Raw genomic sequence first — 19,787 nt, forward strand, 5'->3', positions numbered from 1 at the left:
GTATTAATCAAATTGAAATAAGTAATTAATGTAATTAAAATAATTAAAAATAAAATAATGCAAATGTTCACTTATTGTTATAAAAACTATAAAACATTGATAAAATCGAAAAGGAAAAAAAAAGGAAACTGATATTGTGTTCACAAACTTTTACTTTTTACTTATGTTACTGTCCGCTGCTTTAATTTTGCTTTCCATTTATTTACATTTTAAGATGTTGCAAATACAATGGGACTTTTATTTTTCAGCTATGATGCATATTGCTCTGGACTGGATCTCAGGGAATTGGTACTTTCTGGATGATATTAATGAAGTTATCTTCTTATGCAATGCAACTCTCCAGTCTTGTGCAATATTGGTAGAGGGTGACTTGAGCAAGCCACGAGGCATCACTTTGGACCCCACGAGAGGGCTGATGTTTTTTACAATGTGGGGAAATTCGCCACCACGACTGGAACGAGCTCGGCTTGATGGTGAAGAGCGTGTTTCACTTGTGCAGCATAAGATAGTATACCCATATGGTGTAGCAGTTGACTTCCCTGCTCGTCATGTATATTGGGTTGACACTTACCTTGACTTTGTTGAGAGGATCAACTATGATGGTACCAATCGCCGAACAATTAAGAAGGGATTTCCTGTGAGTATATTGCTTTTTTTTTTTTAATAATGCTTGACCTCTGTATCCTTCTCTGCAAACTCATGTTTGCTAAAATTGGCAAAGTGAGATGCTATGATAATGTTTTTGATTCTTTTAAATCCCTTGATTTAGAATAACCAGTGGATCAGACTGACATTTTCTGTAGGATTTGTAGTAGGGTGTTTGTAGTGGTCTTGAGCTGTATAATTGGTTATTAATATTAATATCATAAAGCGTACTAGAACAGTTTTTGGGACTTTGCTCATAAATGAAGTGGTTGTTGTCATAAATTAAAAATGGCATATTGCAAGATTTTCTTTGTTGTGATGTTGGTCTCCTATTTCCTGTATAAATTGACAAACTGTAATGGGTGCCATGTTGCAAACATAGGCTGTAGTGTGACACAGTTTACTGACTGTTTTAGTATGCCTTTGAGAATTAATTATACAGAAATTCTAACTTATTTAGTTATATAATTTTTAGTTTTGATACATTGGTCTTCATTGGTAGCTGTGCTAATGCAGCTGTTGATGGTGCTCTGTCTTTTAGTATAGGTCCCGCAACAAGAGCTTGCCAAAGAAAGCTGCGCAGAACATCGGCAGTGTTCGGGTGGGCTCGGTAGTAGCACTGCACGCCCCCCTCACTTCGCTAAATCGCCTTACTCCCAGCAGCTGTTGTTAATGAACCGTCTGCGCTGGCGGTCTGGCCAGCTGGACTGAGTGAAATCTCAGCGCGTGTGTGTAATGCCTTATTGTAATTATAACCAGAGCCAGGACACATTACCCTATAGCATAATGATATTGTTGTACATGCAGAATCAAAAATATTGAATGAAATAACAATAACAAACAAAGAGATTAAGAATTATGTGATCGTAAAATAGCAGTTAACTTACCCAATGGCTTGTTCTAGTCCGCATCTTGTGAAAGAGGTTGAAAGCTGCTCATATCGCCTTCACTGTCATCCGCGCTATCACGAACGCTCTCTCCGTCACTGTCACTATCGTCCTCCAGATTAATGATTATGCTGTCTGATACTTCATCCATTATGTGATCGCTCGCAATGTACTTATTCTCAGTGTCGATTACGTGCCTACATCGACTCGACCATTCTTCTGCCCCAATTGACGCAATTCCTTCCATCAGCAATGTTCTTGCATCATCGAGTCTGAAAGTAACATTCTTTTGCGCTACATAATCTTTAACTTGAGCCCAAATCATTTCGATTGCGTTCAAGTCTGGATGGTATGGTGGTAGACGCAAAATCGTATGCCCATATGTAGCAAGTAGTCTGTCGATTTGATATGACTTATAGCGTGATTTATGGGATTTAATCAAAGCGTACAGTTGAGGTTTTATCATCTCTGTAGAAAACGGAATACCCTTATCAGTCAACCAATCCTGCATAATTGTTTTTCTGGATGATGATGTGGGTGCACGCTCACATTGGACATTATGGTACGAGGCATTATCAATCACGACTGCAGAGTTGGGTGGCAAATTAGGAATTAATTTCTCTGTCAGATATTTCTCGTAGTTTCTATAGTTCATCTCATCGTGATAATCCCCTGTTGTTTGGTTGGATTTGAAAACCAACAAAGCATTTGGAATGAAACCTGCATCTGAACCGGCATGTACCACTATTAATCGTTGCCCTTTCGAGATAGGTGACTTCAGTCCATGAAGAGTACCGTCACTCCAAGCACTTGACTTGGTGTGCGAACTATGCAAATATGTCTCATCAGTGTAAACAATAGGCCTACCCTCTTGTCGGTACCGCTTTATGCTTTGTATGTACTGCACACGTAGGAGCCTTATGTCAGGCTTCTCCATAAGTATTCTACGCATGTCTTCTGTCTTTCTCCATCGAAAACCTAGGCCTCGAACTATCTTGCTTAGTGTTCTTACGCAACCTTTAAACTGTATATCCTCTACCAGTTTCTTACGGATCTTTTCAAGCGTTGGTCTCCCGCCTTCGGTATTGTGAAAATTGTGAATCGTGCGCCTGACCGCGCATTTCTCAAAATCGTCTAATTCACACTTCTTGACAGACTTCGGTCTTCTCTTTCCAGGCGTTGAAAATGAATCCACTTCACCCATTTCGATCTTCTTTGCGTCTCGTATTACATTCCGCACGGACCTTTCCGACACACCCGTAGCTTCGGCCACTTTCTTTTGAATAGCACATAAGTTTCCAGTGGGGTGGGTTTCGTTTTTCATGAATTTATACACATTATAAATAACTTCTCTAGTTTGCCTGTGTAAAGTTTTAGCACTCCCTAATTTAGAATGAAACGGGGGCATCGCTCCGTACACTGATTATAATACTACAACAAATTCACTTTCAGCTACGAAATATAAATAAAATATTAATAATACAAGCACACGCTTCTTGCTTCTTTTCAATACACACTTGATAAAGAGCTGTACACTGTGTCTCTCAGTGAGCGGTTGAGTAACAATGAGCCCGGTAATCAGCATTCGGGCGACACACAGGAGCCCCGCAACGAGCTTAAACTTCGCCAACAGATATTGGTCTCTGCGCACGTTGGAGTTTCGGCAAGCTCTTGTTGCGCTTAGTATAGTAAAGTAGTTAATACAGCATAATAGAGAAAAGTTGTGTGTTAGTGATCCAGTTAGTAAATAATTTTTGTTGGATGTTCGTTGGAAGTAATAATAGTGATAGTAAATAAAGGTATTCAATTAGTCCACTTTAGAATACACCAAATGTGTCTTCAGCCTTAAAAATAAAATATAAAGTTAATGAAACTCTCTCAAACATAACACTAAAAGTCCTATGAAAAATTAATTTTGAAATCTTATCATGTTCTATCATTAAAAACATGACTATGTTCCTGTATGTGATGTGTTTGGTTATGTTTTTAACAATACGACAAAATAAGTTATTAAAAGATTAATTTTACATATGACTTTTAGTGTTATGTTTTAGTGTTTTAAAAAAAATTCTTTTATGCCCACACTGGAGCACTGTAATCACTCCGTATACATTTAAGTCTTAAGAGTATTAGCTACACATTTGGCTTCTTCTGCTTCTCTTTCTTCTTCTGCTAAGAGTATTAGCTACACATTTGGCTTCTTCTGCTTCTCTTTCTTCTTCTGCTCCCAGAACTTCTTTTTGGCTGCCCTTTCTTCGTCAGTTATGGTGTACTGTTTGCGTGTAAAAGTTTTTAGTTTAAGTCTCAAGTCTTTGTTTCTCAGGATCCTCTTCTCTTCTCGATCTTCAATTTGCTGAATTGTCAAGCCTAACTCATCTAAATCATGTTGGACTTCTTTGAACCAATTATTCTTCATTTTAATTTTCCAAAAGTAGTTGAAAAGATATTTCAGTACCCTGGTTTCTGGTAGTCTTTATATGTGGAAGGAAAATGCAACCCTCCTTTCCTACATTGTATCTATTATTGACTCAGTTTCCTGGTATATAACTTCATTAGGTAATAATCGCCATTGTCCATCTACTTAGTGGTTTTTTTTTTTTTTTTTTAAGGATTCTTCTTTCTGTCTTCTGTAATTTATCTGTTGTTGATTTGGTGTACAAATTGAATAGTGTTTCAGTAGCATAGGTTGTTTCAGGTTTAATAACGGAGTTGTAGTGTTTTAATTTTGCATTTATCGAGAGAGATTTCTTCTTGTAGGTTGGCCAAGTGATACATTGTGCTTGTTTCAATTTAGTTGTTCTACTAGCATGTGCCCACGGCTTTGCCCGCGTTTAGTAATTCAACCGTTAGATGTTTCAAAACTCTTTATTTTAAAGCAAGTTAAAGCATTATATTTATTAACTCACATCTTTTTGATTCAAATTGCATGAAATACATCATTTTATTTTTATTATATTGTTACTTTCAATGCTTTAAGATACCGGGTTGATGGATGGTACAGATAATATTAAAACCATGTAAAAGACCATGTTATATAATACAAAATATATTGTTTCCTTAGAGTTGCGGAATAAAATATAATAATGTCCTTCCATTTGGAGGTAAGGTGTATACTGTATTGTGTTTGCCTTTCGAACTCTTGAACAATCCACATACAGTTGACAATGGCAAAAGCACCGTTTTCGAAGATGGAGTCCTACAACTTTAAGCAATTGTCCTATGTCAAAATTTCAGATCTCTGTGTGTCGTAGATTTAACTGGGCTTCGCATACATACACACAAACACTTCCAAATATTACGGGCTGATGGCTCCTCGTGTCGCGGACCGAAAATAGCTTCCTACTCAATGGGCTTACAGTCCGAGGAATACTACTTCGCCCGCGGCATTCTCAGTCATGATAATATTCGTCATCAGTTTCAGAGCCGAATTCATTGCAGAGGGAAGGATTCATATTCCTGAGAAGGATAATCGGTGCCACAATCGTCCACCCCAAGATGTTCGAGGGTACTCCAGGTGACTCCAAATTGTTCAAAATCTCTGTCGTGTAGTTTACAGCCTCATCTGTATGACAAGTCGTGTTGATAGACTTTACAATTTATAGGAAACCGGATAATTCTTGAGCTTCATGTCTTGGAGCAAGATATGTTTCCTCTAAATGTATAAGTGTGCAACCCTGGTCCCCTTTCTCTACGAGGTTTGGGTATGAAGTGAGATGAATCTTCGTAGCGAATTTTTATGACCGGATGACTTTCATGACATCAACCTAATCAGATGACTTAATGATGAAATGAATGACATTATACATGATAGTAAGAATGAAGAGGATGAAACCCGGCGTTGGCACATAGCCCACTCCTCTCGAATAGCTCAAGTCTTCACGTCCTGATCCAACGGACGAATCACCATCAACAGTGTCATATGCTCCCACACTACATAAGACCAAAACTGGTTTCCTACGCCCTGGACTTAAAATGGCTCCTTGAATATTGTGTTCTCTACCTATGTTATGTATGTTGCCTAGCGACAGCGACTTTATGCATTTACTCTTGGTGACAGCACGTTGGATTGTCATATCCCAATGCACGTTTTCCAATGCTTTTTCGTTCATAATTCACCAACGAAAGTGAAAATGAAAATTCCGGCTTCGAGATGCATTAGGACCCCTTTCCATCTTCCTATGTTCAAAATTTCAGATCTCTGCGTGTTGTAGATTTTGCTGGCCATCGCACACAGACACACAAAGACACAGACAAACACTTCCTTTTATAATTATAGATATTCTACTGATACTTTCTTGTTGATAATCTCCTCAAGATACTTGAATTTATTTACAATCCTAATTTGTTTGTTATTATTCAGTGTGATAGGTGGTGTTTCAACCTTGAAGGATGGCATCTTTTCCGTCTTTTCAAATGAGATTTGCAGTCCGACTTTTGCTGCTATTTTTTTTTTTTTTTTAGTTCTGCAATTTGGTGTTTAGCCTCTTCCACACTATTTGCGAGCAGCGCAAGGTCATCTGCAAATGCCAGGCAATTGAGTTCAATATTTTTGCCAACTTGATGTTTGGTTGGCATTTCTTAGTCCACTCTTGCATGATTTTCTCCAGTGTGCAGTTAAATAATAATGGTGAGAGAACGTTACCCTATCGAAGTCCAGCCCGGATTTCAAATGATTCAGACAACTCCCGTCTGAATTTAACTTTTGATTTAGTGTTCTTAATGGTAATTCCAATAATGTTGATAAGTTTCTGGTGTTATCCAAATTCCTTGAGGATTTTAAGTAATGACACAATGGATACTGTCATACACTTTCTTGAAGTCAACAAAAGCGATGACTAACTTTTTGTTTCTCACTCTTCAGTGTTTCATGAGCCACTTAAGACTGATGATTTGATCCGGACAACTTCTTCCAGGTCAAAATCCTCCCTGATATTCTCCAAGTTCTTGGTTGAGTCCTTCCTGAATTCTTGTTATGATAATTCTAGACAGGATCTTATATTTGATATCAAGTTTTATTAATTTTATATTTTATTTTTAAGTACGAAGAAGGCCCATTGGGGCTGAAACATGTATGTGCTATGTGATTTTTCTGAAAGCTTCCTTTAAGACACATTTTGTGTATTGACTAAGGTGGACTAAGTATATATTTTTCTTTATCTGTACAGTTAATATGGAACAACCCAAATATGAGATTCTTAAATTTCAATAATAGTGATAGTTTAGTCATTATTTTTTAGAAAATTGATGTTTAGTAGTTCTGTTGGTGTTCAGTAGATTACATACTGTAGGTTGTATAAGTTAGGTTTACTTTGTTTTGGATCTGGGTTAGGGGAAATAGGAAAAAATTATTTCATTTTTGTTGTTTTAAATTTCTATAGTTTTGTTGGTAGGATACTTAGATGGGTTATTACACAGTGATGTGCCTCCTGCACTTCCTACATGTACATTCTTACAGGTACTAGTGATGATATTTCATATAACATTCTAAGATCCATTGCATGTATCATGAAGTAAACAATTTTTTAAATAAACAATATGATACTGGTAGCTTTGTTCATTTATTTAAAGAAAATAAAATGACTTCAAGAGAAAATAAGGACTTTCTCTATCTAGATAGTTAACAATCTTTGAATTGTTGGTGATAATGGCTGCTCTTCATATTCAAATATTCCACTGTTGGCATATGGTTGAGTAAATCAGCTGGTTTGTATATTTCAATATTTGTAGTTCAGTCTCCGGCATAGTTTCGAGATGTGTTATCGAGTCACTGTCTTAGATGGCTTCCCTTGTCGTCTTCCTCCACAGAGTTCGTCCCGTGGTTTACCAGGGTCCGCTTTCGTGGCTTTTTTTGTCCACTTGGCATGATCGTATGCCTGGTCGGGGCATAGACCTACGATATTCAGGTCATTATAAAGAGTGTCGTGCCATCACTGCTTCGGTCTCCTGCAACTTCCATGCTCAAACCTCTTTCTGCGACAGATGTGGTGTCTGTTTGAAGCACGTGCCTGTACTGTCATAGCCGGTTTTTCTTATCTTGTCTGTAATTGGCACAATTCCATGTCTGTTGCAGATGTCGTCATTTGTGACGTGATCGTGGAGTGTCAGGCTCGATGTCCAGTGAAGCATTCTGGTTTCCATAATTACAAGTTGATGTTCTACTTCCTTAGGTGCAGGCCAACACTCTGCACCATATAGTGCAACTGGACACATGACAGTCTGATATATTTTTGACTTTAACTGCTCAGGAATTTCCTTGTCATAAAGCACACCAGTCATAGACTGCCACTTTAGCCACGCATTACTGACACGCTTGGCTGTCTCGGTTCTGAGGGTCCCATTGGCAGTGATGGTTGATCCAAGATATTTGAAATCCTTTATTTTCTGCAGGTTGATGCCATTGATTTGCATAGCTTTCTTTGCACTTTTGATATATCAGGAATTAAAGTCAGCTTTAATTTCTGTTAGTGTGTAGTAAAATAAATTATCTGTCTGTATTTATTTTTGACTTACAATTAGAATATGCCTAAGTGCAGTTAGGAATTATAGTGTATTTATTTTATTAGATACTATCTTACTTTTATATTGGTGCGTAATTCTTTCAATATTTCAGCATTTAACTTAATGGCAGTTGTAGTTTCTGTTATGACATAGTAGGTTAAAATAATAGTTATTGTCTGTCTGTGTGTTTAGTTTTAACTACATTTGTGTAGTTTGTGTCATACCATACTGGATAGTTGAATACTCTTAAATGAAATCTTTCTAGTATATGTTTCATGTTCCTAATCGTTTCCTACATATTATCATGATGGTATTTTAGTTTAATGGTCTAGTGGTAGAATGCAAGCAAAAAATTAAACTAAACAAGAATAGAAGGCTACATTGATTAACTCAGGAGATCATGCTAAAGATACATGAGTGAAACAAATAAACACTTGGTGAACAAGAAACAAAATATTTGTTGGATCAGAAAACACAGGGTCACCAAAATTATACCGTAACATTTACAAAGCTACACTGTACAAATTAAAGCATTATTGAAGTAATCCATTGGCAAAATTATGGAAATTACCCCTCATCATATACCTACGGCTTTCATTTATACATTAAAAATATTTGCAGGATTATTAAATTGTTGCAGTATGACTTAAAGTCATAGAAATAATGAGACGTTGGTCCGCACTTTCACACATTACATTCAGCTAGTCAAAATCAGGGGAAATTAATTAAATGGTTTACAAATCTCTCGTAACCTGGCATAAACAAATCACGTTTATAATATCAGACATAAGAATAGTCTGGCAATAACGTGGAAATAATGTAATTTCCGAGGTCCACTCAGCCTACATGATTACAATTGAGGAACTATCTGACGGTGAGATGGCGGCCCCTGTCTAGAAAGCCAAGGATAATGGCCGAGAGGATCCGTCGTGCTGATCAAATGACACCTTATAATCTGCAGGCCTTCGGGCTGAGCAGCAGTCGCTTGGTAGGCCATGGCCCTTCAGGGCTGTTGCGCCATGGGGTTTCATTTGGATTAACACATCACATGATATATTCCTTGTCCAACCTCGTCATTGAAATGTATGAAATGGGAGATATAACAAATAACACACAACATAGAAAAGTATCATCACAAAAATTCCAATTGTCATATTAGAAGAATCTCCTGTTATTCATTTTGTCATTATGGGAAAGCATTTCTAGCATATGGCAACTTCAAACATTTGAGTGTATCTTCAATGAATAATTGCAAAACACTGTGTGGTTTAGCAAAATGATATAATCTTCTTCTTCTTCTTCTAATGTATAAAAATGGATATTTGTTTGTTAGTCTCAAATGGACTCAAAGACTACTGGACCAATTTTGCTGAAAATTTCACAGTTTGTTCTTATTACTCCTGAGAGGGTTTGAGAAGTTGTTTGAATGAAATCTGATGGGTAGTTCTTTTTTTTTTTTAAATGATAAGTAATTTTATGTAATTAATTTAATTACAAAGCCACACTAAGATTTGGATTGGCCTTGATGGACAGATTGTCTTTAGGCGACAGCGACTTACACTGTATCATACACTGTAGTCTGGTAGGAAATGCTGTATGTATGAGAACAGGAACACTCTGCCATGTTTTATGAAGTACCTTTCTGGCTAGGAAGTTTATGATCGTGCCTGTATATAAGAGGATGGGAATACTTCTCCTCCTAAATCATTGGAACAATTCACCCAAACTTTGTATGCTTGACTTACTATCTAGAAAAAAGTTCTGTGAGGGCAAGACATTCCTAGCACCCCTAGGAGAGGGGGTTAAATGTAAAAATAATTGAAAACGACCGACATTAGCATTGAATCCGTAGTTTTGGGGTTGCTGAGATGAAATGTGACACTCTGGATACCATATGAGTCAAACTTCAGCCCAATCAGAAGTGGGTTAGAAGGGGTGAAAAAGAAAATGTCCAAAATGACCAAAATTACAGGTGAATGTATGTTCCATCACAGCTCTCAACCAAACTTGGTACACTCATGACTTACTTTCTGGAAAACATACTGTGGGGGTAAGACACCACTAGCACTCCTAGGGGAGGGTTTGATATGTAAAAATAATTGAAAACGACTGATATTAGTGTTGAATCCATGGCTTTCGGGGTCGCTGAGATGAACTGTGACACTCTGAATGCCATTTAAGTCGAAGTTCAGCCTCCAATGGGATGGGGGTTTGAGAAGGGTTAAACAAGAATATGTCCAAAATGACCAATATTTGTGTCAACTCCACAGTTTTTGGGGTCCCTAGCCTGATTAGTGACAGCCCCAGTGAGAGTTTGAATCATGTAAATCATATCTAATGCATGAGGCATAAATACACACATTTATAACTTACTTTTCTTATTTGTTTGAGAGGATCAGCTACTACTCTGACAGTCTGGGCTGCCGCAAGGAGATAGTTTAATGCAAAATTATCTCAAACTAAAACTTAAAATTAAACACACAACAATAACTCTAAGTTTACAAAAGAGTTCATAGACCATCAGTCAACGTAACAATAAGAAGTCTACCAAAAAGTCACTTCAAACAGTTTATACAAATCCTAAAATAAAACATTCAAATAAAGTGCCCAAGCAGAGCCGGGTGCTACAGCTAGTTTCATCATAAATATTTCTCCATTATATATTCATTATAACATAATAATAGTTGATTCAACAACATCTATAAATTTTCCACACAGAAGACTCTTTATCACACATTTCACCAATAAATACGACATGTTGTAAACACACATCATAAATGACAAGAAACACTTCTCTATATCAACCACACATTATACATTCAGCACTCAGATTACTGAGCAAGTGACTGTGCAGTTTGTGTTGCGTAGCTATCAAATTGCATTCGGGGGATAATTGGTTTAACCTTGCTGTTGGCAGCCTTGAAGATGGTTTTCTGTGGTTTCCCATTTTCACACCAGGCAAATGCTGGGGCTGTACATTAATTAAAGTCATGGTTGCTTCGTTCCTACTCCTAGCCCTTTCCTATCCTGTTGTTGCCAGAAGACCTATCTGTGTGTCGGTATGATATAAACCAGAAAAAAGAAAAAAGGATTAAAATTATTACTATTATTATTATTGTTGCGTATATTGCCTGCCTGTTACGGTTTACAATCATCAATACTAGGTCGTAACAACTTTAGAATTCCAGTATCACAATGTGCATTAAATCCATAATAATTGAAAGGTAAGTTTATCTTAGAATTTTGTGATTATTAATGCAATTATAATTTATTAATGGTGGTGCACTTCATTGAAATTTTAATTTTTTAATTTTTTTTTGCTATGGGCTTTACGTTGCACCGACACAGATAGGTCTTATGGCGACGATGGGATAGGAAAGACCTAGGAGTTGGAAGGAAGCGGCCGTGGCCTTAATTAAGGTACAGCCCCAGCATTTGCCTGGTGTGAAAATGGGAAACCACGGAAAACCATTTTCAGGGCTGCCGATAGTGGGATTTGAACCTACTATCTCCCGGATGCAAGCTCACAGCCGTGCGCCTCTACGCGCACGGCCAACTCGCCCGGTAAATTTTAATTTAGGAAGACTAACAAATTCCTATTACTTATGATAAATATGATGTAGAAAACACTTCGAAAATTCACACAAGGCTAGAGAAAGACACATTATGTTTCACTAACAAACTATATCCTTCTTTTCTATTAAAGAAAGATCAACTATCCAGGCAAGGTCTTCTTTATAAGGAAGGAAAGGAAAGGAAAGGAAAGGAATTCAAGTATTTGTCATTTGATGTCTTCTCTCATCCTCGGCATGATAAAGATACCATCCATATCCTGCCATGGTGGTGCAAAAATGTTTAGAACTCCATCCTCTCGAACAATCAGAATCCATCTCCATAATTCCACAATTATCCAAATGTTTACAGATTGAATGTGGTAATTTTCCTGTTTCCTCTTCTTGTTGAAATTGTATTTTGGCAGTTCATTTCCCAATCTGAAAACTAAAAAGTTTAAGAAATCCACTCAGGCATGGTACTCAAATTTGGCAACATAGAAAAGACACTTATAGTAGTGAGAGAGTTTCCCCTATGTGCACTGCTTGTATGGGAGTGTGGCTCTCCATGAGATAAGTAAGTTTTCTAGTATCTTAAGTGATTTTACTAAGATGTAAAATAATTAGATATATTGTAATTAATATGTCTCATCACTTCATTCGTTCACTCTGTTGCATTTCCTTCTTTATCACAATACTAGTTTGATGCTCTTTTAAGCATTTCAGGGAGGGAAATTGCTTTATTGGTAAATTACACTCTTGCACTCAAGCATACATGAAACACATGGAGTAATAATTCTTGGGAATCCATGGTTCATATTCACTTAAATTAGGTTGCATGTCTGCATTCTTGTCTTGACAGTCATTTACCTTGGACTGTTCTCATTTTTAGCACGGCCATTTGACCATGAAAAGACAGGTAGAGTTGGCACAAAAAACAAACAACAAAATGAAAACCACCACCACCACCACCACCACCACCACCACCACCACCACCACCACCACCACCACTGTTTAATTTTAGTCTTTTGAATTCAATGTCAGTAATACATACAGTGTTTTACAAGGGATAAATGCATCTAGTTGTATAATATATTCAGTTTTAGACAAATAATACCTAGAACCCTCAAATTTTGTGTAAATGGGACTTCAGTCTAAATCAGTTTTTGAGCTGATTGATTTTGTACATCATGAAAAATATTTGCTATTTCCAGTAGAAAAAAAACAGTTGTAACATTTTTTTCCAAGTCATGAAATTGACCTCTTCAATATATATTTTTGAATATAGGTCCAGAATCTCTACGATGTTACTGTATTTGAGAATGATCTATTTGTGACAAGCTGGCGCAATCACAGCATTATTCGTATGGACAAGTTCCAGTCTGATAACCATGAAACTATCTTGAACCTGAGCCGCCCATTCCGTATTCAAGTTTTCCATCGCCAGCGCCAGCCTGATGGTAAGTTATTTGTATATTTGAGTATCTTAGTGTCTCGTAGACTCTGAATAGTCTATTGGAGAGATTTAATAGTAAGAATTCTGTTGTTAGTTGGTGACAGAAATATAACAAAATATTCTGTGCAACTAGAGCTTATCACCCTATCTTACATAATCTACTTCACTTTGTAACAGTTGGTTTAACCATGGGATGAGCTAGATGTTTCTTGGCCAGCTTCTGGATTCTCTCGTTTTTACAGATGGTGCAATGGACTCGCAGGATTCCAGGAAACATTACGCCTGATTATAGTACATAAAACACAAACAAGCTGCTTCAGCAAGTTTGTCTCGTAGCAACCCTAATCTCTTAGTAAGTTTGAGGAACAGTTCCTTTGCCAAATGCTTGGTAAACAGATCTGCCAGCATCTCATTTGTTGGGCAATAACAAATATAAATTATTACTGTTTCCTTCAAATCATGTAACCAATGATGTGTAACCGACTCGCTCAGGTAATGAAATCTTGATTGTCCTCAAATAGAATAGTTGGCACCTCAGCATATTTGCAACTACGCATTTCTTTGTTTGCATGTGAGGCTACTGATGACATTGCCACTTGTGGCTTGACCACGGCGTGATTCAATTTCCCAGTAGAATTTCATAAGCACTGGTAGATTTTCTGTCCTTCCAGTCTCCAGCTCTGTCTGCATCTGAGAAACAGATAAGTGATAATCCCATTAATTGAAGTTGAGTGTAATTTCTTATCAGTCATGCCTGCTAAGTAATGCAATTTACGCTTAACAGGTTTCCAGTCCTTTACATCAAATCTTGACTACTGTTGAAATGTCTGACCTAGACACTGTTATTAAATACAGTATCGATTCTGTAACTCACTTAAATTGTGTGTTATTTTTCAACTTCGGCCTGCTTTCTGTCATAATCCAGTTTCCTTCAGAGTTGCCCGTGGTTTTGGTTCAAGTATACCATAGTCGTTGAGCATTCTCACTACCTTTGATCTCTGGTTGAGAAGTTCCACTTCTGTTCAAAAGATAGTTGTTTTGCATCCCCCATATCTTTTATGTCAAAATGACTTCTGATTTTTCTGCTTATTTTGGCTGTAAACTTAATTAATTAATTAATTAATTAATCAATCAATCAATCAATGATCTGCATTTAGGGCTGTCGCCCAGATGGTAGATTCCCTATCAGTTCTTTACGTAGTGTTTTCGTAAACATTTTCAAAGAACTTGGAAATTTATTGAACATTTCCCTTGATAAATATTCCAATCCCTTACCCCTTGTCCCGTGATTGAATATTTGCCCCAATTTGTCCTCTTGAATTCCAGCTGTATCTTCACAATATCATCTTTCCTACTTTTAAAAGCTCTACTGAAGCTTATTTGTCTACTAATGTCATTCCACACTATCTCTCCACTGACAGGTCAGAACATAACACTTACTGTTGATAAATTTGACCATGATAGGTGCTGTTTACTCCTATATTGACTTGTATAATGTCATTAAAAACTATTTGATATAAGATGCTGGAAAGATCTGCCTTGCCAGTACTCACTATTATTTATTCACTGAAAACATTGTAAATGTTTTGAGAAAAACAAATATTATCTTCCTCACCAATAATATAAACTTATCTCATCTGTTAGAAGTCTAAGTACCGGGCGAGTTGGCCGTGCGCGTAGAGGCGCGCGGCTGTGAGCTTGCATCCGGGAGATAGTAGGTTCGAATCCCACTATCGGCAGCCCTGAAGATGGTTTTCCGTGGTTTCCCATTTTCACACCAGGCAAATGCTGGGGCTGTACCTTAATTAAGGCCACGGCCGCTTCCTTCCAACTCCTAGGCCTTTCCTATCCCATCGTCGCCATAAGACCTATCTGTGTCGGTGCGACGTAAAGCCCCTAGCAAAAAAAAAAAGAAGTCTAAGTTCAAAACAGAGCTTTTATATAATGACTTATAACGTAAGTGAATAAAAGAATTTCGTAATTTTCATTTTAGTCTGATTTTAAAAGAGAATTTTTATATCAAGACTTATAATATCAGTGAATAAAGAGTATATTAATGGTACATTCAGAACTACAGTACTAACTTATAATAAATATCAAGATGTTGTTAAATAAGATGAAATTATCTTATTGATAGATTCAATTTATAACAAAAGCAATCTGATAAGAGGATAAAATATAACCTTTTCTGAAAATAAATACTGTAAATACATAAACAAAGAAAGAAACATAAACAAATGAATGATCGTCTTTTCTAACATGCTCTATTATACTTCTATATTATCTTAACCAATACCCTAATAGTAAACATTTTCTTGTGTAGTCAGATCATAAAATATCTTCTTAATTTACCCTCTACTTGCTCTTTATCCTTCAAATATTCATCCAGGTGTTACAGATAAAAATTTTAATCAGTTGTTCAAAAATGGTTGAATCTGGAGGAATGGTTAGACACCACAGATGTAAATTCACTTGTTAAATATACTCGAGCTCTTCAAATCCTTTCTTTATCTCTTTTCTTTTCTTTCCTAAATGATTATTTACTAGTTTATATAAAGGATTTTAATCTGTCATTTTTCATTTAAACTCATATAAAAATCTATTTTTCTTTGCTAGATAAATTTCTAAATGTTCTAAAACGTTCTTGAATTTACTTTTTTGGGCTGAATGTATTAGATCCATGTTACTATTAATGTCTGTGAATTTATAATTATTTACTGCCATTTGTTCTCCCATTGCTGAATATCTCCTATGGTTGATGACATTAACATGTTTCTTATATGTTATTGCCAATCTTCTTCCTGATTATCCAATGTATTGTTGCTTACATGTTTGTCCTTTTAATTTGAAAATACCTGATGTGCACATATTTTTATTCTCAGTTTTATACAAATTAAAAATTATTTTATTAGTAATATTATTAGTTCTGTAGGAAATATTAATGTTCCTTTTTTAAAAAATTTTAGCCAGTTGATAAAGAGTACTTATTTCTAAAAATCAAAACTGCAAATTTCTTTTTCTGCTTTCAATTGTTAAATAAATTTGTTCTAGGTTAATTTTTTTTCCTTATTCATCATTATATTAACAAATTTCATGGAATATCCATTCTTATGGACAATTTGGTGGATTATATCTTTCTTTATCATAATCCTTTGTGGGCATGGGTATTTTCATAACTCTATTAATTAAGCTGTAATAATAGAATCAAAAGCATTGAGCTAACAGAAAACTAGACAGTGCATAGTTTTGATATCAAAGATATAAACTCTAACATACTTACCATAGATATTATGAAAATAGTAAGAGAGAATATAATACAACACAGCAAGTTGAGTAAGGTAGAAATTGAAGATTTTTAACATTATTAGTTTACTTTGGAAAATAACTACATATTCTGTTTTTAACAGCAATATTTACAAACAGTCAAAAGGTCCAGCATCAGGAATGTTAGCTAACATATACATAGATTACATGGAGTACCGTATAATAAAATAGTGAATAAATTAGATTGATTGGTTGCATGGTTGAGACATGTTGATGATATCTTTGTTATTGAACAAAAGGTAACAGTTGTAATCCAACCAGCAAGGTGAATGGACATGCAGTGAGTGCTGAGTGTGTGATAAGAGTGCATTCATATAAAAATGGGAGTGTCAGCTGAGCAATACAGATGTGCAACAGGGAGGTGGCATTGTAGGATGAATGTGAAATTCATTCATAATTAAGCAGATGGTGTTAACATCATTTGCTGCGATGGTGGTATTGGTGATTGTTGGTGGTGAGTTGAACCTGGACCCTGGACTGTGTTGGGAGGATATTGAGAAACTGAAGGAGGATATGAAAGACGTATGTCAAGTCAGTAAGACTTGGGAACTATTGCTGGATCAAAAGAAGAAATTCTAAGACGTGAAGAGTTACTTAAAAACAGAACTAAGTGATATCAGAGAGCTTGGTTCAAAATAACCTTGAATAGGATGAAATTAAGAATAAAGTTCTGGACTTAGAAGAAAGGGTAAGGTAACTTGAGCTGAAGTAATTGACATGAGAGAGGGAAGATAAGAGCAGAAATGTAATTATATGTGGACTGGCTGATTCAGAGAAGGAAACTTTTAACGATATGTTGGACAAAGTAATTTCCTTAATACAGGAAAAATTGAAAGTGGGATTGAGAGTGCCTTTAGGATAGGGAAAACTACAGGAAGAAGACTAGTTAAACTATGTATGGCATTATTACTATATCATTTATTACCCTAGACCACAAATATTTTAGAACAACTCTCCATATTCTAATCACCATCAAGTTATTTTTCTAATGTCTCTAAGGCAACAGAGCAAATACAATCTCATCTAATCTCTTTTCCTTCATTTGATCGTCCTGGTTTTTTTTTTTGCTTAAACTCCGTGTCACCATGGTGCCATTACATCAATTCTCCTCCAGTGACAACGTCGTGAAAAAGTGTTTAAAATTAATTGGGAACTCAAATAATAATACAAAAAATAAAATTAATTGGGAACTCAAATAATAATACAAAAATAAAGCAATATTTACAAATTACACAAGAACAACATGCTCAAGGAAGCATTTTGGAGAATGGACCGTTTTACCAACTCTGTACTTTCACTGTACTTTTTGGAACTACTTCTGTTTTACCCAGAAGTGGTGTCCTGTTTGTTGTTCTTAGTTTATCAGACCTTTTTTCTATTTTTCTTTCTTTTTTCTTTCTCATTCCAGACATTCACTCTATACCAAATTGTTGATCACTCCAACTCACTTGGAAGTTCATATACTCAACATTCAAATTGTGAATGTCCACTGGTTGAACGTCATACCTACATTGATAGTGTTACACCTAGCTACTTAACATAATTTTAGACACATACCCACCACCTAGAGGTTATACAGCATACATCAACACCATGATAAAAATATTACCATATCAACAGGCTTTGCAGTTCATTACTGGAAGAAGATTTTAATGTGTTACATTAACTTGTTTATCTCTTTTGATGATGATGATGATGATGATGATGCTTTTTGTTTAAAGGGGCCTAACATCTCGGTCATTAGCCCCGTTTATCTTTTCTAATTGTGAATGTGTAATCATGTAGTTTTACCTTAAGATTACATTTCCAAAGAAGACAAGTTACTCATACAGTGAAGGGCATAAATATAAATAACTATATTTTAAGCATGACACAAAAGTGCTTATGAACACTATTTGTCAATAAGTTTCATATATATTTCACTGGAATATAGCTGATTGTGTTATGTAAAATTTTATATGTTTTTCTAACTGGTAATTAAGGCTGAGGATGGCCAGTTTTCAGGGTTGAAACTAGTCCCTTATATCTAATTGAAATTTTTGATATTTAATCAAATGTATTGAATAGGTGGACCTCCCTTCCTCTGTTTGTCACTGTTCATTGTCAGTAGGGAACAAAATGAAGTTTATTACATATGATGCTCTGCTGTAACTTAGATGATTTAGCTTGTTAAAAAACAAAAAACAAAATCATACTTTTGTGAAACTGTTCCTACATTTTCTGTGATTATGTTGCCTAAGTTCTTAAAGTTTGACATGTTCAGAGTGCCACTTGGAGCAATATTGCATCCTCATGGTGATCTCAACTCTACATCAGGAACATAGTGACATTAATAGTGAGTCTGAATTTCATTCCAACTATACTGATTTTATTCATTAGTGATTGAACGAAGTGGGGTTGCCAGTGTCTAGGAAAAATCTCCCTCTTTTGCAATCTCTGACTGTGACTATTTTATGTTTTCAGCTCCACATCCATGCCTTAATCGCAGTGGTGTATGTCAACACTTATGTATTCCTGTCTGGAACCATGGTATTGCCACAGCAAAATGCCTGTGTCAGCCAGGTTATATGTTAGCACCAGACAATTCTTCCTGTATTGGTAAGTGTGAAAATAAACAACAAATTCAAACTATTCACAGGGATATTAATTTTAGGTTATGTGAACTGACTGGCAAAAAATGTGGATCACTTTCTAAAATTTGAATTGGAAACAAACACCAATGTACAGAGATAGTTTCCATTTAGGGAGGTTTTATGTACTAACAACAGACATGTAAACAATAATTTTGAAGTTGTAGGAGATAGGAGGCCATAAATGCCACTCCATGAACTGAAGGTGCTCTAAATGTATACCGATATATTAAAAAGATGTTAACAGAGCATGTTGCCCCATTTGTCAGCAAAAACTTGAGACAACACCTTCCCCAATGTCTCTCGTTGCATGTCGGAATTACTTTGTGCCGTTTGGTTACAAACCCCAAACTGGCCAGTACATAGCCCAGACCTCACTCTCATCGAGCAATTCGTGCCAGCACTGGCACCCTCTCCCTTCCTACTATAATGTATCACATCATTCATTTTATGTCTGGCTTCATGGGTAAATGGTTAGCATGCTGACCTTTGGTCACAGGGGTCCTGGGTTCAATTCCCGGCAGGGTCGGGAATTTTAACCATAATTAGTTAATTCCCCTGGCACGGGGACTGGGTGTATGTGCTGTCTTCATCATCATTTCATCCTCATCATGACGCGCAGGTCACCTACGGGAGTCAAATCAAGAGACCTGCATCAGGCCACTCCAGAGGCCACATGCCATTATTATTATTATTATTATTATTATTATTATTATTATTATTATTATTATTATCATCATCATCATCATCATCTTCATCATCATCTCCTCTGATGAGACTGACATCACGAAGGGCA

The 19,787-nt window shown here is 36.1% G+C and overlaps 1 protein-coding gene across 1 annotated transcript in view; it reads left to right on the forward strand.

The window, feature by feature from the left end:
- The window catches only part of LRP1 (LDL receptor protein 1), a 744,558-nt gene that overhangs the window by 62,300 nt on the left and 662,471 nt on the right, over positions 1–19,787 (forward strand). The window contains exons 8-10 of the mRNA XM_068228249.1: positions 249–637; positions 12,870–13,041; positions 18,825–18,959. Of these exons, the coding sequence (XP_068084350.1) occupies positions 249–637; positions 12,870–13,041; positions 18,825–18,959 (696 nt within the window). The remainder of the gene's footprint in view (positions 1–248; positions 638–12,869; positions 13,042–18,824; positions 18,960–19,787) is intronic.

Source organism: Anabrus simplex, chromosome 6, assembly GCF_040414725.1.
Source record: "Anabrus simplex isolate iqAnaSimp1 chromosome 6, ASM4041472v1, whole genome shotgun sequence".
Taxonomy (NCBI): Eukaryota; Metazoa; Arthropoda; class Insecta; order Orthoptera; family Tettigoniidae; genus Anabrus; species Anabrus simplex.